Source organism: Aquarana catesbeiana, linkage group LG04 (assembly GCF_042186555.1).
Source record: "Aquarana catesbeiana isolate 2022-GZ linkage group LG04, ASM4218655v1, whole genome shotgun sequence".
Taxonomy (NCBI): Eukaryota; Metazoa; Chordata; class Amphibia; order Anura; family Ranidae; genus Aquarana; species Aquarana catesbeiana.
The window spans coordinates 568,425,016-568,451,503 of record NC_133327.1 but is presented as its reverse complement, the minus strand read 5'-3'; the positions used below and the strand labels follow the sequence as shown (position 1 = coordinate 568,451,503).

The 26,488-nt window shown below is 40.5% G+C and overlaps 1 protein-coding gene across 2 annotated transcripts in view; it reads left to right on the top strand.

Annotated features, from left to right (window-relative positions):
* ACOXL (acyl-CoA oxidase like) overlaps positions 1–26,488 on the top strand; it is a 513,410-nt gene that overhangs the window by 255,383 nt on the left and 231,539 nt on the right. For both annotated transcript variants that reach the window (XM_073628050.1, XM_073628051.1), the window contains exon 12: positions 4,950–5,103. In XM_073628050.1, the coding sequence (XP_073484151.1) occupies positions 4,950–5,103 (154 nt within the window). The remainder of the gene's footprint in view (positions 1–4,949; positions 5,104–26,488) is intronic.

Sequence of the window (26,488 nt, the reverse complement as noted above, 5' to 3'; positions counted from 1 at the left end):
AAAATCCCAATAAAATACATTTACGTTTTTGGTTGTAACATGACAAAATGTGGAAAATTCCAAGGGGTATGAATACTTTTTCAAGGCACTGTATTTGTGTAATCTTTCCAGGAAAGGAAGCTAGCAATAAACATGTCAGCCATGAAAGAATGAGGCCATTTGCAGAATGAGGAGTAGCAACAGCAGTCTCCATACTACCATCAGTAGAGGTTTCCTTTAAAGTTCAGTTGCATCAAGAACCGATATTTCATGTTGCTGTGGTCGCAGACAATTTTAATCACATGCTGGTCTTCTGTATATCTTTGGGATTCCAGTGGTAAAATATCCGATCCAAAATTTCCTGTCTCTTATCGTCTGAACAGAAGCAAAGTGGAGCAGCAAAAGAAAAATGTAATCCCATCCATGGCAATTGCCACTTTGCTGATAACAATTATAATTCGTACAGGAATGGTCAATTTGAATAGTTAAAACAGCCTTTATTGTACTAGAGCTAATCTCCATAAAATCCATGGCATTTCCCGAGTTTTAACATGCTTGACATGAATATAATTCTGAAACGGACGTGCTTTAGCAGAGTTTACTTATATGCAGGGTAAGCAATTTTGTTAAGCATCTCAGCCTAAAATGTGTCAGTGTGGTTTTGCTGTTACAAAATAATCTAAACCATTGTACTGTATGACAATACAAAGTGAAATAATTAGTTGGTGGTTGATAATGTGTTATTACATTATAGTTTTTGTGAACAGCTTGCGATGCATACAGCGATACAAAGTATCTATAAATCAAACATTTGAAACTTACAGTGAAACTCCACACTTTTAGTTTTAGATATGGTGGGACAGCATTGTCACTGGGACAAGTGTGGGTGAATCTACACAACAGGACCACAAATAGAAGTCAAAGGTTTTAATCCTTCCTTGCTCTTTTCAAAAGCCCCAACAATTTGGCTAGAGATGTACTTTAACCACTTGTCGACCGCCCAAAGTACTTTTACTGTGGGTGGGCGTCACAGGCAGGCTTGATCACATGCTTGTTCGTCATCTAGCCTGTTCTGGATTTCGGCAGTGCACCCCTCCTGCGACCTCTGTGTCCACTGGACACAGTGGATTGCAGATCCTGGTACCCGTGGCCCAGTGGCATAGCAATCAAATGATCCCAATGTCAACAAAGCTGTTATGAATAAATTTTTAAACAGCTGTGTTTCCTGTGCTGTTATTGGTCGACAGCTATCAAATGGTACCTGGGCCAATTACAGCACCCTGTACCATGTGATTAGCTGTGGCTTATTACAGATTTAGTAATCACAGCTGTTATGAATGTAACCTACTTATGAAAGTACAAAATATTGTTGATTAGAGTAATCATCATTGTAACAGCAATCAAAAAAAATCTCACTCCAAAGAGTAGTACAGTGTTACTATGGTGATAAAAGTATGTAAAAGAAAATAGTAAAAAATGTAAAAAAGAAACAAAGTTTAGAAAATGTTTTTTAAACTGGCGACAGTATGTAAAAAAAATTAAAAAAGAACAAATTGTATTCCATTTCCTAATTTTCAAGAAAATTATGACAAAATAATACAACTTCAAAAAACTTGCCATGCCTCTTACCAAATGCCTCAGACTGTCTACTTTCTAAAAAGGGGTCCTTTGGGGGTATTTGTACTGTCCTGGCATAGTAAATCGACAGAAAGGTAAAAAAAAAAAAAATGGGCCTCCCTGCAGGTTTAAGTCATAATGTACTAGTAAGCACTGCATACTAGCACATTATGACAGCCTTACCTGTACACGGAGCCCTCAAGCGCAGTGCTGTAATGGTTCCCTGGCGCTGCCATCTTCTCCTTGTCTTCCTTCCGGGTTCGCGGGATGTGGCTATATGAATGGCCGGGGCCGCAATGACATCACTCCCGCACTCCCTTGGCTCCCGCATGGTATGCTGTGCCTTCAGACTGCATGTTTCGATAACATCGATAATATCACTGGCTGCATGTTGTGCGAATATCTCCCAAACAGTGAAAGTTTAGGAGATATTCACTGTACCTACAGGTAAGCCTTATTATATGTAGGTACAAATTCAAAGGGGATCAGAATTGGTCAATTTTCAAATATATATACCATAGTTTGTAGACGCTATACATAAAAAATGTGCTTCACTGTGGAATTAAAAAAATGATAATATATGTGTAGTCCCAAAAAAGTCCTTCTGTATTATTAAAAAAAATGTAAATTATCCAGTGATCCAACTTGATAAATGTGAAAAAGTTCAACCAATATAGAGATTCAAGGCTTACCGGAACTACTGGCTGCACAAACAAGTACAGCAAATATGCTGAGTTATGCCAATCCTGTGGAGATTGTGTATTCTCTCCTTATGTGGAACTCTAAAATGTATCAAATACACTCGGAAATACTACGTTCCTGAGTGTTTCCGAACCTCTCCGAGGGTTTCTGAGTGCATCCAAGCGGCTCCGTATGGTCTCCGAGTATTTCCGAGTCTCTCTGGCGCCCCCCACCCAACTCGCCAAATGCGGTACTGCATACAATAGAAGTCATGGTGTAATGAATTACCTTCATTTCCATTGACTTCTATGGGGAAACTTGCTTTGATATGTGAGTGCTTTGGATTACAAGCATTCTCCTGGAACGGATTATGCTCGTAATCCAAGGTTCCACTGTATCACCAAAAGAAAGGTTTATTTGTGTGTAAAAAATTATAAATTTTATTAGCGTACAGTGTTGCACGATCGTACAATTGCCAGTTAAAGTAGCACAGTGGTGAATAGAAAAAATGCCCTGGTCATGAAGGGAGTAAAACCTTTCGGCACTTAAGTGGTTAACAGCAGTCACATATAATTCACATGGAGTAACATTGCGGCAGAGCTTACAGCGATAGCAAGCACCACGCCTGTTGTATATGGATTACACTTGCACGTTCCTTCTAAAGACTGAAGTCGTTACAAGAAAAAAAACCAGGGTTACGGGGTCACGTTCACTGATTCATTTTCCATAATGTAGAACAAACTAGGGAATCAAACTGAAAAAGCCTGACATTAGACACAATAATTGCTGTATAAAAAGCTTGCCATGTAGAGTTCAAATCATTTGTGCACACAAAAAAACAAATCTATTTTGAATGGAGCTTGCTTTGATTGTAGTTGTGGGTTGAGCTGTTGATGATATTGCCTGTGATGCTTGACTGACTGATTGATAAACTCAAGAGATAAGACAAAGGCATAAATGAAAGCACATAGGGGTTTATAACATAATGTGTGTTTCATCCTGTGTGTCAGAAATGTTTATTGCTAATGTAAAGATTTTCTGATATTTTAGAAATCAGTGGCTAATCACTCCCTTTTCTTCATAGAAAGCTCAACTTTAGTTTAAATTAAATACAAATCCTTTGTGGATCAGCAAAGCTTCTCTCTGCTGGTTCCGAACAACCAGCGTATACTGTGTTATCTGATCCAAACATAGACACATTCACATAAGACTGGCCTAACTGGCCAGTTTGCTTGCCTAAATCCTGGCTGCTGTAATGTTAATAAACCGTTGAGGATCCTGGGCGAAGTTATTGACCACAAATAATCATTGACCCCCCTTGCAAGTTACCCACCTAATGTTGGAAGGCATGTGACCTGGTGTGGTACAAGAATGGCCACACACTAGCTGCCCCCCTTCCTTTCTTGGCCACCCAGGCTGCATGCCTGAATAAGGATCTGGGTGGAGTTTTCCTTTGTTTTTTTAATGTGACCTTTAAGCTGCACGAAAAGACCCTTCCACACTTTTTTTTGCAATGGTACATGTACCCTATGGCAGTGCCCATTTTTTCAACAATAACTTGCTTAATAACCTTGAAAAAGACCAGAACAAATAGCAAGATTAGGCCAGTTTGCTTGCCTAAATCCTGGCTGCTGTAATATTAATAAACCGTTGAGAATCCTGGGCGAAGTTATTGACCAAAAATGTTCATTGACCCCCTTGCAAGTTACCCACCTAATGTTGGAAGGCATGTGACTTAGTGTAGTACAAGAATGGGAGCCACACACTAGCTGCCCCCCTTCCTTTCCTGCCCACCCAGGCTGCATGCCTGTTTAATGATCTGGGTGGAATTTTCTTTTGTTTTTTTTAATGTGCCCTTTAAGCTGCACGAAAAGACCTTTCCACCCTTTTTTTTTGCAATGGTACATGTACCCTATGGCAGTGCCCTTTTTTCAACAATAGCTTGCTTATTAACCTTGAAAAAGACCAGAACAAATAGCAAGATTTGGCTTCCATAGATTTCAAGGGGTTCAGCACTAGGTTTGGGGTTTGAGGACTTGCGGCTGGGTTTGCTGAACCAAACCCAGCCAGGTTCACGCATCCCTAATGGCAAGTAAAAACTGCAAATTTGTGTGGGTGCTGGAAGTTTTAAAGCAAATCTGTGTTTTGCCTTTGCAGGACAAAGCAACTGGTTCAAATTAATGCTGACCTTTATATACCTTTCATTCCCCCCACCACTACTCCGTTCAGTCACTGGGAGTGATGGGAAAGTCTTGTGTCATCAGAAAGTCACTGAACTCACATTTCCCTTGGCTCCAGGCACTAACCACAGTGAGGGGATTAAAAAAAAATTATTCCCTTGCCCTGAACAGGCAAAGCACAGTACAAGTACTTTTGAGTTTATCAGCAGCAACTCGGTGTCTAATAAACCTTCTAAAATCATAGGTCTACAGCTAATGGTTTTCTTTATTACATAAGCACCAACAGCAACATATATGTCAGCAGCTGTGGCCTCTGAGTCCTTTACACTTCAATAACAGGTAGCTGGCAGCCTCAGCGATTACCTGCGGTGATTGCCACTGGACACACTTTGTTCAGTATATAAGTCATATGAAAGGGAGATTTGCATTACTGTGATAACTGATAGGACCCTTTGTAAGAAGCGTTAAGAGTACTATCATTTTATTTCATAGGTATGCAGGAGAAATACTTGATGAAGATGTTTATCACAACAGAGACCTGGTAAATAATCGCCCTTTACAAGCACTTGTTGCTGGTCTAAAGGCCTATAGCACGTGGGAAAATTTGTCATGTCTACAGGACTGTCGGGAGTGCACTGGTGGAATGGTGAGTTTTAAACCAGCACAAGTGTTGTATCACCCTTGTATGGTTCAAAATGAAGGGTAGATTCTCTCTCTCTGATTGTTTGTAAAATAAAAGGGAATTTTAAAATAATATGGAAATCACCCAATTTTAATGGGTTCTTCTGTATAGTGCCATGGCTTCCCAGCAAGCAACAGTTGGACTATCATCCCAATTGGTTTAATGTTATGGTTTTTATAGGGAGTTACTATATTTCAAGATCCTGTACCCCTATGCTTCTGAAGAACAAGTTTGTATAATATATTAATGTTTTTTTTTAACTTGTATTATTATTATTATTATACAGGATTTATATAGCGCCAACAGTTTTGCAGCGCTTTACAACATGAGGGCAGACAGTACACTTGCAGTACAAATCAATACAGGAGGGATCAGAGGGCCCTGCTTGTTAGAGCTTACAATCTAGAAGGGAGGGTCGGGTAGAAACAAAAGGTAATAACTGTGGGGGATGAGATGATGGAAAAAATGAAAATACAGTTGTTAGGTGTGGGAAGGGTAGGCTTCTCTGAAGAGAAGGGTTTTCAGGAATTGTCTAAAAGCTAATAAAGTAGGAGATAAGCGGACATATTGGGGTAGGGCATTCCATAGGATTGGAGAGGCTTTGGAAAAGTCCTGAAGACTAGCATGGGAGGAGGTGACAAGGGAGCTAGAGAAGAGGAGGTCTTGAGAGGAACAAAGAGAACGAGTAGCTTGGTATTTAGAGACTAAGCTAGTGATGTAGCTGGGGGCGAAATTGTGGATGGCTTTGTACGTAGTTGTTAGTATTTTTAATTTTTCTTTGGCCGAGCAGAAGCCATTGGAGGGATTGACAGAGAGGAGTGGCAGACACAGAGCGATTGGTAAGGTGGATGAGTCTGGCAGCAGCATTCATGATGGATTGAAGAGTTGATAGACTATGTAGAGGTAAGCCAATGAGAAGGGAGTTGCAGTAGTCGAGGCAAGAGATGACCAGCGAGTGAATTAAGAGCTATGTTTTGTCATTGGTTAGAACGGGGCGTATTTTGGAGATGTTGCGGAGGTTGAGGCGGCAGGATTTGGACAGTGATTGGATGTGTTGCTTGAAGGAGAGTTTAGAGTCCAGGACTACACCTAGAACCTTGGCATGTGGGGATGGACTTATAGTTGTGCCATAGATTTTGACAGGGAGATCAGGGGAAGGGGCATATGGGGGAGGAAAAATTATAAGTTTGGTTTTGGATAGATTGAGTTTGAGGAAGCGGTGTGACATCCAGACTGATAGTAAATTAGTTATTCGTGAGGAGACAGAGGGAGTGAGCTGAGGGGTAGAGAAATAGATTTGGGTGTCATCAGCATAGGGGTGGTATTGGAAGCCATGGGAGGCTATCAGTTGACCCAGGGAGACGGTGTAGATTAAAAATAGGAGAAGTTCAAGAACAGAACCCTGGGGGACCCCAACAGAGAAAGGAAGAGGAGAGGGTGAAGTAGAGATGTAAGAAACGCTAAAGGTGCGGTTGGATAAGTAGGAAGAGAACCAGCGAAGAGTACAGTCACGGAGACCAAAGGCGTGGAGTTTTTTGAGGAGGAGGGGGTGGTCAACCGTATCAAAGGCAGCAGAGTTTTCCAGGAGTAGGAGTACAGAATAGTGTTGATTGGTTTTGGCCATTAGTAGATTGTTTGTTAGTTTTAGGAGAGCAGTTTCTGTGGAGTGTTGAGGATGAAATCCAGACTGAAGGGGATCAAGAAGGCTATTATCAGCGAGGTGGACGCTCAGTCGGTTGTAGACCAGACGTTCGAGGAGTTTGGATAAGAAGGGGAGCAAGGAGATGGGGCGTAGGTTGTTAAGATTGGATGGGTCCAGTGAGGGTTTTTTAAGTATGGGTCTGACAAGTGCATGTTTTAGAGAGTTGGGGAAGATGCCAGAAGAGAGGGAGAGATTGAAGATGTGGGTTAGAGAGTGTAGCATAGAGCCAGAGGGTGAACATAGCATTTGTGAGGGAACAGGATCCAGAGGGCAGGTGGTAAGGTGGACATTAGCAAGTAGTTTAGCAACTTCGTCTGTAGTGGTGGGGTTGAAAGAGGGAAGTAATGATTGTGCCTGTGGGCATGAAGTGTAAAGCGTGGAGGGTATCGGAACAGTAGAGATATCCGCGCAAATTGTATCAATCTTCTGTTTGAAGTGATTGGCGATCTCCTGGGCAGTGAGTGAATTGGCGGGTGGAGGCGGTGGAGGACGAAGTAGAGAGTTGAAGGTAGAGAAGAGTTCACGGGGACGGGATGATAAGTTGCTAATGAGAGTGGTAAAATAGGTCTGCTTGGCAGAGAGGAGGCTGGAATTGTATTTTTGGAGGGCAGATTTATATTGGTTGAAATCTCTCTGAGACTTGGTCTTACGCCACAGACGCTTATGAGCACGACTACGTTTTTTCAGACTGCTAGTATCTGTTTGCCAAGGTTGAAGGGGTTGGGGCTTGATTCTGTGTTTAGTGAGGGGGCCAGTGAGGCTAGAAGTGAAGCGTTGTAGACAGAAGTGGCTAGGTTGGTGCAGGATAGGGGTGAGATTTTGTCGTAGAGGTTGTCGATAGCAGGGTAGAGAAGAGAAGGGTTGATATGACGTAGGTTTCTGTGGGTAACTTTAAGGCGGTTGGAGGGAGAGGAGGTGAAGGAGAGGGAGAGAGTGAAACTAATAAGGTGCTGATCAGAGAGAGGGAATGGATAGTTAGAGAGGTTGCATGTAGTGCAAAGGTGAGAGAAAACGATCAATTATAAATCAATTATATTAATTCAGCCTCTGTGAAAACAGAACGGTAACCTCTCCATTTATATATGCTAAATTACTAGGAAAAATGTCTATACCTGCAAATGTGTCTCCCAAAGGCTGCATCTATATGTGTCCCAAGTTGTTTGCAGATGCTGGAGCAGGATTCTGGAAGCTCTTTGACCTCTGTCTTGATCTGTTCTTGCTGTCTTACTCAGAGGTCATGGACTTTCTTCCATCTGCTCTCTGTACTTCAGGGCACTCAACTTTTTGCAAAAGTAGCAGTGTGTGGTGCTGTATAGATTAAAATATTTCTTCCAAGTCCCACCCTTTCTCGCATGCATGCCGTGGGCTGTAGGTTGGATACCCCTTATTTATTGTATAGAGATAGCTAGTGGTCTAATTTTCTACATCATGTACATAGTCCTTCATTCACTGTCTCTTTTTGGAAGTGTTTTTGCTCTTGGTGGATTCTTCTTGTGATCCTTGGTAAAGATGAAGAACAGACTGTCATAACATAGAAATTAATTTAATTTTTTTTTTCCAATAATTTTTATTTAATTTTATCACAATAAAGAGTACAAAAGAGTTAATAACGAATACTTACAGTATAAAATATAAACGTAATGTATAATTATCCAAACATTTACAGAACTGTAATGGAAATTTGTACGTTCTGTATATAATTGTATTGTATTTTGTATGTATTGCACTCTGCCCTCACTGTGCACACGGCACTAATAATGTTTTCAGTAAATGTTTACATTCTTTCGAGTCCTGATTAGAATTAGCCTGCCTATGTAACGCCCCTTGTTACCATAAATGTACAATTGTAATATTAATGTGATACCTACGTAATCATGTGCATAAAAACCTTCAATTGCGTCATAATAAAGCAGAACAGTAATTTGGAAAGATGCTGAGCGTATCTTTTGTGTCTGTTCCCTACTGCAGTAGTTATTATTAATTTGGAACCACTAATCAATATGAGGATAGGAGTTGCCTATCATCAATTTAACCGAGTCAGAACAGAGTATCATCTCTTTCAATGTACGTTCCATCAATTAGAGATCTCTGCTGAGGATATTGTTGGTATTTTCCATATCTCTATGGGGTGACCCCTGTATTCATTTGTTGTTCTAAATGTAACATTATCAAACTGTTTCTCAATCTTCATGTATTTTTGACTAATAAACCATTATCTCACTTAAGTTCAAATTAACGATCAGCTTATGACACTCAGCATTGTACAGATACGCTGAATAGCTATCTGATATTTTCCTGAAAGGAGTCTACCCCTTTAAAATGAAGAGATCCCATCCCTTGTCACCCCAAATGAGGACCCCGGCAAGGGAGTAGTCCCCATTCTGGGCATGTCAGGGAGTATGTAAGATGACCCTCATTTTTTATATCAGAGATCAAATAGGGTTAAAGAAAGAAAGAATAATGATTGAGAGAAGAAAGTAGGAAGAAGAAGTAAAGAATGACCCCGCTCTCTGAATCCCGCCACCCCAAAGCCGCTCTAACCTGGCATAAAACGGGGGTCCCCCAATGATTTTAATTTTTCAATTCATCTATCCCATTCAGCTCCAATTCAGCAGGGGATGTGTTCATGGGTCCCCTGTGGAATGGACCCTAAAAGAGTAGTTTCCTTTATTTACAATATTTGTAAGATTTCTTTTTTTTTTTCCCCTCTGATCTTACATGTTTTTTGCCATGTTTATACCCTTTCCTGTTCATCTTGAAGATTCACATCAAGTCAATAAATAAGGGTAAATAACTAAATAGGTGAGGGTTTACATATACTTTAATTATGCTGTCTATCAAATTTTAATCTGTTACTAGGATTCAGGATGTTGCTGGCAGCAAGATCCTGTGTAAAAAGTTCTATGTACACTATACGCATGTAAGGTTTGAGCAACCTTAACATGCGTACAGCATTAAAGTGTAAATGGCCTTTTGTTGCTAGGATGCTGGAGGCTCTATAAGTGCAATTATACTTATACTTATATAATTATACTGTATGTATGTAAATGTTATCACAAACCTTTACATGCGTGCAGCATAAAATACAGTCCTGACAAGGCATCTGACACAGATTTTTTTTTTTTAATTTCTGATCTGAACACAGCGCAAGTTTACTGATTTTTAAGCAATTGCATAGAAAATTATTCCTCTGCACAGATAAAAGCACCACATTTTTTACACCTGTGTGCATGAGACCTTCGTTTTTTTTTTTTTTGTTTTTTTTTTCGGCTTCCAGCTTACTGAATTCTATAGTCCTATAATACAACTATGTAGAACAGTCAAGCATTTTTAATAGGACATTTCCTGGACTGCTAAAAGCAGATAATGCAATGCTCAGAATCAGTGTATATTCTTTGCAGGCTTGTAATAAAATGTATTCAAAGTGTATATACCGCGCTAATGATATTAATATGTGAAAAAAAACCTGTGAAAGAAAAAGCAGAGACACAAACATGCAATATAATCATGTAAAGAGCTAGTAAATGGAAATAGTCGCGCTAATTAAAAGTGCACAAACTCTAAATCTAAAAAAGCAAACACTTTGTAATTCATTAAAAAAATATAGTGTATAAATAATGTGATAAAAAGTGACTCATAAAGCAATGTCTCTGAAAGGTGATGAGGTGAATAAAAATAACTTGTGAAACAATGTCTCTGAAAAGTGGTAAGTAAGTCAGGTTCTGCAGCTATACGTATCTGGAAAGAGGGGAAGAATGTTCATAGTTTCAACCGTCACCAAAGGAAAGTGATGAATCCCTCCGTGAGGCAAACGCTGGAATAAATAAAAACTCTTACCGGAAGGAGTGGACCTCTTATCGTAGCGAGGTTACACACGCCAGCAGATATAGCAGGGTCTGAGATGGATCCCGGTTCCAAGGTGTATAAATGAGCCCTGGGCAGCCTCCTCACTCAATGGCCACCATATGTCCACCTTCCTCATAAAGCTCAATCTCCAAAAATGAGCACAGAATACATAGAGAAAACAGAGGCTCCAATAGTGCGTTATCGTTTTTTCAAACACAGCTCATTTATTGTAAAAAAAATTCCATTGGATGTACAAAAACATCATGAAAGTACTTGCCGGCAATAAAAATTCAAACAAACACCTGCACTTCCGGGGTCACGTGAAGCGTGATGACGTCATTGCGTAGCTCCGCCCTTGTAATAAAATCCACAGTGGGTGCACTGGCTCTGATGCTCTCTCTCACACCGGTACAGACATAAATACAAAGAATAGAGCCAGCAACTCCAAACGTCCTTGTTGCTTCTTTATTGGTGCATAAAAAAAGTGAGTAAAAACATTCAGGGGCTCACGTGTTCCAGCTTACAAGCCTTGGTCACAGCACAAGTTTTTTCTGTACTGCTGTTGGCTTTTAAGTGGAAACCTAAACTTGTTCATTAGCTTCAGCATCTTTAACACTGCTGTGAAAGTGTTAAAATAATATGCTTGATAATATATTTTTGAACAATAAAATGAAGTTGTAAACCTTATTAAAGTGTTGTGCCATGTGTCCTAATTATCAATATTCATTAGCTCAGAATAGTAAACAAAATAAAAAGATCTTCTACAAATATGTGCATCAAAAGGTGACACCATCAATATATAAGTGCCACAAAATATAAATAGTCTTTATGAAATTACTAACAAATATAATTTTTGTATATAAAAAGGTGACAACATTAATATATATGTGTCAAACAATAAACGAACCTGGTAAGAATCAATAGGCAAACCAAAAATCCACCACCAAAATGTCCAAACTATTCACACAATGGTAATGTGAAGGGGGGTTCCACCACCATTTCTTTGTACAATGTGTTTCCACTTGCAAGAATGTATGCACCACCAGGTGAAATCACCACCACTCTCAATAGCCTCTTGCCAGATAATGAGACCCCAAATTATAGGTGGTTTCATATGGGCATATGTGCTAGCGATCATCCATCCACAACTTTTAGGATCATGTCCAAAGCCTCATTGGCAGATCTTTCAAAGGCACTTTAGAAGTTTACAGATGCACCAGCAGAGAGTAAAAGTACACCGCCACGACATACCATATCATAGTGCAAAAAAGGCAATTTTAATCAGTCAAAATATGGCGTAAATATTCACATAAGTACAGATTCAGCTTTCATGTAAACCACCGCCGCTTTCAGCTACCCACTGCAAGAGTAGTGACTTCAGCACAAGCTCCGCCCCAACGTGTTTCAACCAATAGGCCGTTATCAAGGGCCCCCTTGGCAGACAAGTCTGCCATTGGGCTTTGCACATGATCCTAGAAGTTGTGGATGATTGCTAACACTATGCCCATATGAGACCACCTATAACCAGTTCACGACCACCTAATAGCAGATTTACTGCTACAGGGCAGCTGTTCTGTGCAGAATCACGTATATAGGTGATTCTGCACTTCCACATAGGGATGCACCGCTTTTGCTGTGAATAGTCACAGCAGACGCTGATCAGCAGGTGCCGGACAATGGATGACTGCCGGCACCAGCTGATCGTTGAGAGACACAGGATGGAGCTTTGTCTATGTAAACAATGCAGAGCTATGTCCTGTCAGCAGAAATGTGGAGGATTTTGTTTCCCTGCAAAGCAGGGAATAAAATCCAGCACATCCCTTATTAAAAGCACCACACGGTGTACACATAAACGCTAGTTAGGCACACATTTAACCCTTTGATCACTCTAGATGTTTAACCCATTCCCAGCTAGTGTCATTAGTACAGTGACAGTGTATATTTTTAGCACCGATCACTGTATTAGTGTCACTGGTTGCCACAAAGTGTCAGTGTCAGATTGACCGAAGCAATATCTCAGTCCAGCTTTAAGTCACTGATTGCCACCATAACTTTTGCCCAAACCAATCAATATATCCTTGTTGGGATTTTTTTTTTACCAAAAATATATAGTAGAATACATATTAGCCAAAATTTATGAAGAAATTAGATTTTTCAAAATTTTTTATTGGGTGTTTTATAGCGGAAAGTAAAAAATATATTTTTTTGTTGCAAAATTGTCAGTCTTTTTTTTGATTATAGCGCAAAAATAATAAACCCAGTAGTGGTCAAATACCACCAAAAGAAAGTCCAATTTGTGGGGAAAATGATGGCATAAATTTAATCAATGTACAGTGTTGCATGACTGTGTAATTGTCAGTGAAAATAACGCAAAAAGTGGCCTGGTCTTGAAGGGGGGTAAATCTTATCTTATCTTATCAAGTAGATAATTTGGGGCCTCATTATCTGGTAAGAGGCTATTGCAAGTGGTGGTGATTTCACCTGGTGGTGCATACATACTTGCAAGTGGAAAAACATTGTACAAAGGCGTGGGGGTGAACCCCCCTTTCACATTATCATTGTGTGATCATTTGGACATTTTGGTGGTGGATTTTTGGTTTGTCTATTGATTCTTACCAGGTTCACTTATTGTTTCACACATATCTATTAATGGTGTCGCCTTTTTATACAATTATAATTTTTATATAATTATATTTATACTTTGTGGCACTTATGTATGGGTGGTGTCACCTTTTGATGCACATATTTGTATATATTTGTACAAGATAATTTTTTTGTTTATTATTTTGCATATTGATAATTGCAACACAGCACAACACTTAGTTCTAAATTTACTTCTATCATACACTTGGTATTAGATGGTCTGTGAGTGCAGCTGTAAGATCTTGATTTTTTAGATTTTGACATTAAACACAGATATATTTGTTTTTATTTTAATAAAAAGAAGATGTTTAAACACATTGATCAGTGTCCTTAAAAAGCTTTTAACCTCCTTGAGCATTGTTGTTGCACTCTGAAACTTTGTCAATGGTTTCTTGCTGTTACAACCAGTTATAATCCATAAACACGTCTAAAAAATTTTAGAATGTCAGCACGGACTATGAAAAATAGAACTGAAAAACTGTTCCAAGTGGTGTTAAACCACAAGCCTCATATTTATCACACACATTATTATTACAAAACCTCCAGTGTGCACTTGTGGACTTGAGATTGATTATTTTCATTTTGCTGTCCTATCCTTTGACATTTGACAGTATAAAATAAAGAGTATAACATAGGGTATTGTATGTTCAATGTAAATGATCTGATAACTACAAGAAGCACCAGTGATCAAAACTCTATTTTCTGTCCAATTATCTGTGATTGGTGGAGTTAAATAGACAGATATTAAGTGAAGGAATCCTATTTTTTTTTCTGCAATCTATTTGAAGTGGATTTTAAAATCTCTTTTTTCACAACAGAGCAGCAGTCATATCTCTGTTGCCTCTGATGAAATGGAATAATCATTTACTACTTAAAGCGGGAGTCCGGCGACCAATCTTTTTTTTTTTTTTTTTAGGTCATTGAGACACTTTGCTAATCCCAAAATAATACTCACAGTTTGGGTGTAATATTTCCGCCTCTGTCTGTTTTGGTACTGAAGAATAACTTTAAAAATGTGATGCTGGCTGTTTCCATCTTGCTTGTGGGCATGTGAAGCCCACAAGCATTGATTTCCTGGATGCCGTGAATGCTGTTCATTCACAGCTTGTTCACAAGCATGATCATTGTTCCCGCACTGAATCTTGGGAAGCCTGACACCAGGAGACAGTGCGGCGCCGGGGAAAGGCAATAAACACGCCTACTCCCATGGGAGGAGAGACAGGAAGTGCCACAATAAAGTACAATATAAAGATAATTACAGTGATAAAAAAAATTTTCGTGCGGCATTTGAACATCTATGCAATTAACTGAAGTGGGTAAGATTAAGTTAAAAATTTGAGTGGAACCCCGCTTTAACATGTATGAAAAAAAAATCAGGGATATCCCCTATTCGGGATTCCAAAGGCAAATCCCTCCTAATGTTAGACTAGTCCCGTCTCTCCATTCAACCAACCCAATTTCTGTGCACCTTGAACAGCAAACTCAGACGATTCTTGCCTTGTACCAGACATGGAAACACTTATACGCGGTCTATACCTTCTCATTGCCATACACCACCCATACCATTACTATAAAGACCTGATAAGCCATGAATACTTCTCTCACTTTTTGTCCTTGCTGCTTATACACTGGTTTTTTTTCATAAATAAAAGACATTATGGGGAAAAAAAAGTAATAATTTAAATCAGAACTTGAACATACAGCCACTATGGTGCTTTATTATGCCCTCTACTGTTAGGAGGATTTAGTGTTGACGGGCAAAAGAAATCGCTTGATTCGCCATTAACACAGTCAGTGTTGATAGGGGAATCCCTCCTAGGGAACTATTGTGTTCTCCCGATGCAGGGGGGTGCAGGGAGTCGTCTCTGCTGGGAGGACACAGTGATTATTGCATGCTGGTTGTAGGTCAATTGATGGATCGACCTTGGTACAATCAGCCAGCCTATAAAGCCCCCAGCGGACCAGCTTTCTTTCCTGTAACCCCGCCTTGACGTATGTTTCGTCCTGCTGACGTCTTCAGGAGGCCTCCTTACACTTTTTTGGACAGAATTGCACAAGATCAATGATAGCTGCAAGCAGCACTCAAAGGTTATTATTAATTAATGGACTTAATCTTTAAAGTGATATTAAATTCTTGTTTTTTTTTTTTTTTGTAAATAACATGTCATACTGGCCTGTTCTGTGCAATGGTTTTGCACAGAGCAGTCCAGATCCTCCCCTTCTTGGGCACTCCTGGCCCCTCCCTTCTGCCCCCACAGCAAGCAGCTTGCTATAGGGCAGTGATGGCGAACCTTGGCATCCCAGATATTTTGGAACTACATTTCCCATGATGCTCGACTACACTGCAGAGTGCGTGAGCATCATGGGAAATGTAGTTCCAAAACATCTGGGGTGCCAAGGTTTGCCATCACTGCTATAGGGGCACCTAAGCCGAGCCGCTGCTATGTGTGTCCATTCAGACACAGAGCCGCGACTAGGCCCCCGCACCTACTCTCTCCTCATTGGCTCACTGACCTTGATGGAAAGCAGCGGGAGCCAATGGTGTCAGCTGCTGTCTCAGCCAATGGGGGAGAGTCCCCGGACAGCCGAGGCTCTCGTCCAACATCGCTGAATTGAGATGGGGCTCGGGTAAGTATTAGAGAGGGCTGCACACAGGTTATTTAACTTAATGCATAGAATGCATTAAGATAAAAAACTTTTTGCCTTTACAACCACTTTAAAGCTGCACTATATGGACTATGCACTATATGGGACATTATAATTTTATAATTTAGTATTATGTGGTATATTTGTGGTTGATGGTTTAAGCACTGTGATTAAAGACAAAATTGTATATAAACACATCAGGTGCTACACACAGCAGCTGATATTCTTGGTCGTTAATATTTTTTAGTCACTGAGTGCAGGTGTTTAACCACTTCAGCCCCAGAGGATTTTACCCCCTTCCTGACCAGAGCACTTTTTACGATTCGGCACTGCGTCGATTTAACTGACAATTGCGCGGTCGTGCGACCTGGCTCCCAAACAAAGTTGACGTCCTTTTTTCCCACAAATAGAGCTTTCTTTTGGTGGTATTTAATCACCTCTGCGGTTTTTATTTTTTGCGCTCTAAACAAAAAAATAGCGACAATTTTGAAATAAATGCATTATTTTTTTACTTTTTGCTATAATAAATATCCCCAAAAAATATATATAAAAAAAAGTTTTTCCTCAGTTTAGGCCGATACGTATTCTACATATTTTTGGTAAAAAAAAAATCGCAATAAGCATTTATTGATTGGTTTGCACAAAAGTTATAGCGTCTACAAAATAGGGGTGCAACGAATCAAAAAACTCACGGTTCGGATCGTTCCTCAGATCAGGAGTCACGGTTCCGGTCATTTTCGGATCAACAAAAAAAAACTCCCCCACTGTAATATCCACAATTTCCCCCACTGTAATAATATATTAGCAGGGTATGGCAGAGTATTGCAGGGTATTGCTAGGGTATTGGCGGGTATATTGGCAGAGTATTGGCAGGGTATGGCAGAGTATTGGCAGGGTATGGCAGAGTATTGGCAGGGCATTGCAGAGTATTGGCAGAGTATTGTCAGGGCATTGCAGAGTATTGTCAGGGCATTGCAGAGTATTGGCACTGCTGCCATCTGATCTCTCCCCTCCACTGTACAGATCAGTACACAGAGGGGAGAGAGGAACCATGACATGACGCCGGTTTGTTACAAGTGATCGCTCCGTCATTTGACGGAGCGATCACGTGGTAAACGGCCGCCGGGTGTACCAAGATGGCCGCCGCTCCGGAGCTAGGCCGAAGCCGCGGCCTTTCCTATGGCCGAGGCCACAGGGCGGATCGCGGGTGTCCCGATCCGCGGAGGTTGATCCGTACGGATCATGGATCGATGACGATCCGTTGCACCCCTACAAAATAGGGGATAGTTTTATGGCATTTTTATTGATATTTTTTTTATTAGTAATGGTGGCGACATTATGGCGGACACATCGGACAATTTGACACATTTTTGGGACCATTGGCATTAATACAGCGATCAATGCTAAAAAATTACATTGATTACTGTAAAAATGTCACTGACAGTGAAGGAGTTAACCACTAGGTGGCGCTGTAGGGGTTAAGTGTGTCCTTGGGAGTGATTCTAACTGTGGGGGGAGGGGTTGTGTGTGACACATCACTGTTCATCGCTCCTGATTACAGGGAGCTGTGATCAGTGACAGTGTCATTAGGCAGAGCAGGGAGATGCTTGTTTGCATTAGCATCTCCCCGTTCTTCCTCACCGTGAGACAATCGCGGGTATCCCCGCGGACATAGAGTCCGCGGGACCCGCGGTCACGGAGCTCCCGGCAGGCACGCGCGTCCGCAACCGCCTCTTAAAGGGCAACATACAGGTACGTTAATCTGCCTGTACGTGCCCTTCTGCCGCAGTATATCTGCGTGAGGCGGTCGGGAATCAGTTAAATTGTTTAGCTTGTTATACTGCGGCAGGTTGGCTCGGCTGTGCAAATCACCGTAGATGTACGTCGGAGTCGTACACGGGGATCTGTGGGCTCCCTTTGCCCAGCGGGGGAGCCAATGAGTGGGACATTGCCACCCACGATCATTCCCCGCAGTGACAGAACAGGGATCTGGCTGTGTAAAAAAGGCAAATCTCTGTTCTGAAAGGGAAGATCACACAGATCCTGTCTTTCTGCTATGCCCTTCCCCCATACAGTTAGAACACACAGTGAGGGAACACAGTTAACCCCCTGATCGCCCCTGATGTTAATCCCTTCCCTGCCAGTGTCATTAGTACAATAACCATGCATATTTTTAGCACTAATTACTATTGTAATGTCACTGGTTTCCAAAAAAGTGTCAAAAATGTTTGTTATGTGTAATGTTTGTGTGTCCGATCTGTCTGCCGCAATGTCAGAGTCCGCTAAAAATCACTGATCGATGCCATTACTAGTAAAAATGAAAAAAATAATTACAATGCCATAAATCTATCCCCTATTTTGTACAAACTTTTGCACAAACCAATCAATATACGCTTATTGGGTTTTTTTTTACCAAAAATATGTAGCAGAATACAAATTGACCTAAATTAACCACTTAACAACCAGCCCATAGCCGAATGACGGCTGCAGGGCGGTTGCTTAACTCTGGGAGGACGTACTATGATGTCCTCCCGGAATTCCCCTCTCGCGCGCTCCCTGGGGCGCGCACCCGAGCACATCCGTGCATCCGTGCTGATCGCGGCTGTTTACCATGTGATCGCTCCGTCAAATGACGGCGCGATCACATGTAAACAGACCGGCGTCATCTGATGACGCCGGTTCCTCTCCTCCCCTCCTGTGTACCGATCGGTACACTGTGGAGGAGAGGGAGATGGATGGATGGCTGCAGCGCTGTGGGCTGGATGTGTAGTGCCCACAGCGCTGCACAGAGACATCCAGCCATCCATCCATCCATGCTCAGCCATCCCTTCTGCTGTGCAATACTCTGCAAAGCCCACATTACTCTGCAATACCCCCATAATACTCTGCAAAGCCCACATTACTCTGCAATACCCCCACAATACTCTGCAATACCCCACATTACTCTGCAATACCCCTACAATACTCTGCAATACCCCCACAATACTCTGCAAAGCCCTGCCATACCCCGCCATACTCCGCCATACCCCGCCATACCCCGCCATACTCCGCCATACCCCGCCATACTCCGCCATACCCCGCCATACCCAGCCATACCCTGCCATGCTGAGCCATGCTCGGCTGTACTCGGCCTCTGTATTTGGCCAGGCTGTGGAAGTCTCACACATGTGGTATCGCCGTACTCAAGAGGAGCAGGAGAATCTATTTTGTGTTAGAAATATTGTATAAATGGACAACTTTGTGTTAAAAAAAAAAATGCGTTTTAACCACTTCCCGCCTGCCGGCCGTCATACAACGTCCTTGACTTTGTGCGGGGATATCTGAATGATGCCTGCAGCTACAGGCATCATTCAGATATCAGCTTTTTCAGCCGGCGATTCCCTACACCATAAGAACGATCATAGCAGCTGTTCCACTGCTTGATCGTTCTTACGGGAGGCGAGAGAGGATGACCCCCCTCCCACCGCCCTCCGGTGCTTCTACCGACTCACAGCTACGATCGAAGCCAGGATCGTTTTTTTTTTTTAAATTTCAGGCTTCCCAGCCTAGAGGTGAGATGTGGGGTCTTATTGACCCCATATCTCACTGTAAAGAGGACCTGTCATGCCATATTCCTATTACAAGGATGTTTACATTCCTTGTAATAGGAATAAAAGTGGTCAAAAATTTTTTTTTTTGGAAAAAAGCATCAAACTAAAATAAAGTAAAATGAACAATAAAAAAAAAATAAAACTTTTAAAGCGCCCCTGTCCCTGTGTGCTCACATGCAGAAGCGAACGCATACGTAAGTCCCGCCCACATATTAAAACGGTGTTCAAACCACACGTGTGAGGTATCGCTGCGATCGGTAGAGCGAGAGCAATAATTTTGGCCCTAGACCTCCTCTGTAACTCAAAACATGTAACCAGTAAAAAATTTTAAAGCGTCGCCTATGGGGATTTTTGAGTAGCAAAGTTTGGCGCCATTCCAGAAGCGCATGCAATTTTGAAGGGTGACATGTTGGGTATCTATTTACTCGGCGTAACTTCATCTTTCACATTATGCAAAAACATTGGGCTAACTTTACTGTTTTGGTTTTTGTAAAGCACAAAGCAGTTTTTTTTCCAAAAAAAAGGCGTTAAAAAAATTGCTGCGCAAATACCATGCGAGATAAAAAGTTGCAACGACCGCCATTGTATTCTCTAGGGTCTTTGCTAAAAAAACATATATAATGTTTTGGGGTTCTATGTAATTTTCTAGCTAATAAATGATGATTTTTACATGTAGGAGAGAAATGTCAGAATTGGCCTGGGTGCTCCAGAACGCCTGAAGGTGCTCCGTGCATGTTGGGCCTCTGTATGTGGCCACGCTGTGTAAAAGTCTCACACATGTGGTATCGCCGTACTTGGGAGTAATAGCAGAATGTGTTTTGGGGTGTAATTTGTGGTATGCATATGCGGTCTGTGAGAAATACCCTGCTAATATGACAATTTTGTGGAAAAAAAAAAAGTAAAAAAAAAACCTTGATTTTGCAAAGAATTGTGGGAAAAAATGACAACTTTTCAAAAAACTCACCATGCATCTTTCTAAATACCTTGGAATGTCTTCTTTCCAAAAAGGGGTCATTTGGGGGGTATTTGTACTTTTCTGGCATGTTAGGGTCTCAAGAAATGATAGGCCGTCAGTACTTCAGGTGTGATCAATTTTCAGATATTCGCACCATAGCTTTTGGACTCTATAACTTTCAAAAAGACCAAATAATATCCACCGATTTGGGTTATTTTTACCAAAGATATGTAGCAGTATAAATTTTGGCGAAAATATATGAAGAAAAATTACTAATTTGCAAAATATTATAACAGAAATGAAGAAAAAATTTATTTTTTTACAGATTTTTCGGTCTTTTTTTCTTTCACGGCGCAAAAAATAAAGAACCCAGCGGTGATTAAATACCACCAAAAGAAAGCTCTATTTGTGTGAAAAAAAGGACAAAAATTTCATATAGATACAGTGTTGCATGACTGAGTAATTGTCATTCAAAATGTGAGAGCACCAAAAGCTGAAAATTGGTCTGGTTAGGAAGGGGGTTTAAGTGCCCAGTTGTCAAGTGGTTAATGAATACATTAATTTTTTTAGATTTTTTTTTTTTGATTGTAACTCCTCCCCCAGTGCCGCACCATTCACCCCTGAATGCCCCCCCTACTCTCCTCTGATCGCCAGTCCCCCTCCATGCTCCGGTCCCCCTATGTGCTCCTCCGGTCCCCCTCCGTGCTCCTCCGATCCCCCTCCATGCTCCAGTCCCCCTCTGTGCTGCTCCGGTTCCCCTCTGTGCTCCTCTGATCCCCCTCTGTGCTCCGGTCCCCCTCCATGCTCCAGTCCCCCTCTGTGCTCCTCTGGTCCCCCTTCATGCTCTGGTCCCCCTCCGTGTTCCTTGGTCCCCCCTCTGTGATCCTCGGTGCCCCTCTATCCTTGATCTGTCAGGATGGAGAGCGGAGAAAGGAGTCTGTACATATGTCATTTACCGGCTCCTTCTTTTTCCGAATGAACAGAGTCAGTGGTTACTGACTCTGTCCATTCATAACTGAGCATTGTAAACTGTGTTTATGATGCTTCAGTTTATGAATGGAGAGGAATGGAGAGGAGCCTCTGTCTCCTGTCCATTCATATCAGTGCAGCTGAGGCTGCTGAGAAAGGGACTGGAGAATCTCTGTCCTCAGTCCCTTTCCCTGGCCCAAAAGAGAAATGTCAGGGGTCTGTTAAGACCCCTGATATCTCACCAAAGCCACCCCCCAACAGGGCTAATAGAAAATAAATAAAGAAAGAAAAGGTTGAATTGTAAATATAATAAAAAAACACACCGACACCTTCCACTCCCCCCCCCAAAAAAAAGAAAGCATTGTAAAAAAATTAATTAATAATAATAATAATAATAATAAAAAATAAAATTGTAAAAATAAATAAAATAAAAATGAAAACTACAGACACAGTCCATGCGTCATCAGTGCTGCATATTAGTGCCACTGTCACATGACATTAAAAAAAAGTATCTGTGATTGGTATCGGCGAGTACTTGAAAATAAGTATCGGTACTAGTACTCGGTCTTAAAAAAGTGGTATCGGTGCCACACTAATGTTCTGTACTCACCCTGAAGATAAAATAAAATATAAAATAAAAAATAAAATAAAATCTTAGTTTTGAATCTAGTATTCCTCTAAATTCGCAACTATCGTTGTAATGCTCCACAAGAGTAGCCCCCTAAAAGCTGTAGCTGAATAATGAAAACCCAGTATATTTGCCGGTCTCCAGAGTTGACAACACGCAAACCAACCAAAATAGATTTCTGTCCATTGCGTGACGTAAAAATATAGTTCTGCACATGATTATATGATTAAGCTCGGGTTTTGCAGAGCTAGGACATGTTACAAACAGATGTGAGCATGAAGACCCAGCCAACACAAACAGTTCAAGAAACGCTGTGAGACTCTACTCAGATTACAGAATAGTGCAGGCCTCTGTCATTTCTAATCCTCATTAGCTGCTAGATAAAATCAAGCTGTTTTACAGAGAGTGTTTATATATATATATATATATATATATATATATATATATATATATATATATATATATATATATATATATTATATAGAGAGAGAGGTGGGGTAGTTGATAAAAGCTAATTTTACAGTAATTTTACAGTATATTAAAGTATTTATTTGATTTATCACCAATATTTTTTATATATTGTTAACCATGTAGCTTATAATGCAGACAGGGCAGCAGGTGGTACGCCCAACTATATGGTACCCCCAAGGGCAGGGTACTGGTGTAGTGTATGCAGTACAAGTATATTACACCAGGATGTGCTAGAATGCTGTACATGACTATCCATGTGATACTGCAGAGTAAAATAGATTTGAAATAGTCATGGTTGTAAATATGCCTGTGTAAAGTCCTAGGACAAAAAACAGGAACTGATGGCAGGTGTGTGACTGGGGTGCAAACAAGAGCCATAACTTTTTACATTCAGGAAGTCCAGAATTTTAGCAGTTCAGCTTCAGGTAACATGCCAAGGTTAGAACAGGTGTGACAAATCAGGGTCAGGTAAGCTGGTTTAGTATTGTCATGTTCCAGTAAAAATAATGATGTAAACCCTAAGTTGGTTTGTCGAAGCACTGTCACGCAAATAATTGTATTTTTTTTAAAGTGGAACTAAACTCTCTCAATCAACATTGACCATTTTTAATCCTTCTGCTACCAGCCGTTGTAAATAGATAGGAATGTATATTATATTTACTTGTTTTAGTTCTTTTTTTTTTTTATAATGTCTTCAGTTGCTTCCTGGTTTCTGGTCTAGGCCAAAATTATGTCATACATCCCAGAAGTATGACTTCATGGGCATTTTTTTCTTTCATCTGGAGGAAGGGAGGGAGGGTATCTCAGTTAAGCACACTTCAAAGTGATTTCTGAACAAAAAAAAGCATGAATTCACCTCCCTGGCGGTCTGATTATGTCATATTTTTGCATGTCAAAGCAGTACATTGTTTTGCATGGAAATTTGTCTAGTAGACATCCCGGGTATGATAAAATTTGAAACCTGAAATCATAAATTATAATATAATAATTATAAAAAAAAATAATACATTTTATTCAATAATATAATCAAATCAAAAACACTGAAATGTGTCCAAACAAGGGTTCAATATTACTAGTTACTGTAATACTGGACACTGCATATTGGTTTAGTAAACATCCCGGGTATGAAAAATTTTGAAACGTGGGACTGCACAAAGTCTGACGTCACAATCAGGACAATGGAAAGCATCCCTCTATGTCAAAAGATCAGCTAGAAAACAGCAGTAGTGAATTAGAATCACTTGCAGAATTGAGCGATAGTGATTCGTTGGGGAAATTCGTCATCAGACACTAAAAGTGATGACAGCGACAATTCTGCGACTGTGGTCAGGTGATCCATACCACAGTCATTAGAGCACCTTCGCACATCAGTTCGCACATCACTGAGCTCAGTTGCAGAATTGTCGCTGTCGTCACTTTCAGTGTCTGAAGACGAATTTCCCCACAAATCACTATCGCTCAATTCTTCAAATGATTCAAATTCACTATTGTTGTTTTCTAGCTGGTCTAAAACCACTTTTGACGTAGAGGGACGCTTTTTTTTTTGTACTTTGTTGATATTGTGGCCGAGCTCCGCCCCCCATGTTTTGCGAAGCTCGCAGGGAACGGAGCCAGGACAGTGATACATTGGGCGGAGGATCCACGGAGGACATCACAGGATCCTATGGACAAAGTAAGTAACTGTACCTGTATACTCCGATGCCACATTTGGGAATACCGCTAGGGAGGTTAAACAACATTTTCAGTTTGTGGTGCTCAGATACAGTTAAAATTCACTTTAAAATAGTTGTCACCTTTTTCTCATCCTTTGTTACATCTTAGTGCTGTTGATCTCATGTAGCCTCTTTACGGTCACTTCCTATCTATATGCATGCACAGCAGGGATAGTTCAATAGCATTAAGAAATGCTATGCAGCTCTCCCTGTTATGGGTTTCCTGATGGTGATCTTGCCTTCATAGTGTGTTACAAAAAGTCCATTGGTCGTCATTGGCAACTCATGTGACAGGGTGACAATACAGGAGACAGAGTGTTTTTATAACAGCAAGTGCCTGAACCAGGACCCTCATGGCAGGATCATTAGGTATTATTTAAATGAAAGCTGCAGATTTAAAGAGATGAAAAATTACTTTTGAAATGATATCAAAGCTGAATGCCAGACAATCACCTAAATAAATAACTGACATACTGTGTCCATCCAATTGAGATTTACACAGACCTACCAAACAGCACAGCCAGCCTTAGGACCTGGTTTTTCTTTATTGGAGTATTATAATTAGGCCTTGTCCCTTCTCCAGCCTATGATTAGATAGTGAAGAAGAAGCAGCAGACTGATGAACTTATTTCTGTCACTCTGCTCTCTCCTTTCATCAACAACATGCTCCTTGTTAACAGATAACCATTGCAACATAACTGATTGGCTTCTTGTGCTGCTTCCCTTTCTCATTTTATCTGCCTGGAGTTGAGCTTTAACATGCTGAAGGATTTTATTGGATTTACATGTGGAAAAAAAAATCTACAAATGGTAGCCAATTTATTGCATATCCAAGCTATCACATACAAAATGTTTGAAGCTACAGTTGCTTTTATACATCGCAAGATTGCTACATCCTAAATAGCATAAAGTTGACTTGCCATCGACCCTAAGCTGATTTTTCTGAAGATGCATAGCTCAACTGATGATGGATGGGAAAAGTATTCAGATATGTTCTGAGGTTATTGTACCCCACTGATGATGCTCCATCACAGCTGAGCTCATAAAAGTTAAAATCCAAGAAATTATACTTATTAAAGTGTTACTAAACCCAGGATCTTGCATTCACTATATCTGATCTCTCACAGTATACAGAACACGGAAATGCAATTATTTTAGTAAATATGAACTGCTAAAAACCTTTCTTCATCAGCAGTTAGAGCAATCTTGTGGTTTCTATGAGTGTCTGGGTAAAGCTTGTAGGAGGAGTTTTCATTCTCCCACAATTGTCCTGTGAGAATGCAGGACCCCTGACCCTCTGTCTGGACAGTGCTGATTGGCCCTGTGCTGATCACATGGACTCTCCCAAGAAAAAAAAAAAAAAACTCTCTAGCAATATACACCAAACTGAGCATGTGTAGCCTGTCCCCTGGCTCTGTAAATATCAGGAGATATATTGGAGGCAGTGGAAGAAGGAGGTGATCAGAAGACAGGATCAAACAGCCTTTTTACACAATGCACAGGATTAACTCCTTAGGTTCCACAGTGAGTATAACAAGCATGCTTTATTGCATATACAGACTGATTTTACTGTTGTGGGTTTAGTAACATTTTATGTTAATGACCCAGTTTCTCCAAATATATATTATAGATGTAATTTAGATGTATTGATGTTTATGATCTTGACAGCTTTTCACTACACAGCAAGGCTTCTTTGGTTTTGCTTGTCAAAAAATTTCTTAATTGTTTTAACCTAATTTCTTGGGCTTGTGCTATGCAGATTATCAAAATGGGAAAATATTGAAAGCAGTTGTAAAGTACTTTCCAGAATCCAAATAGATACTCTTTAATCAGTTTCAGTGTGGTTAGTTATTCTTTTTTGTTTTTAAATACATAATAAAGTTAGTGGGGAAATAGAGAGTCAAACACATTAAAAGCTAAGTTCCTCTAAATATGAATTTTCCTGGAACGGACACTAGTGCAATTTACTTGACTTTTATTTTTCCCCTAACTCTGTTTATAGATTTATTTTATTGTTTATTTGAAATGCCAAAACCTGCCGCACTCACGTGACAGTGCTGCTTATCCTCAAATTTTCCACTCCACAACATAACACACAGCTGGTTATGCCTCACCTCCTTATGCACGTCCTGTTCATTTTGGGTTTTGCGGTGTATTTTAACTAATAAAATATTCCTGCAAAACATC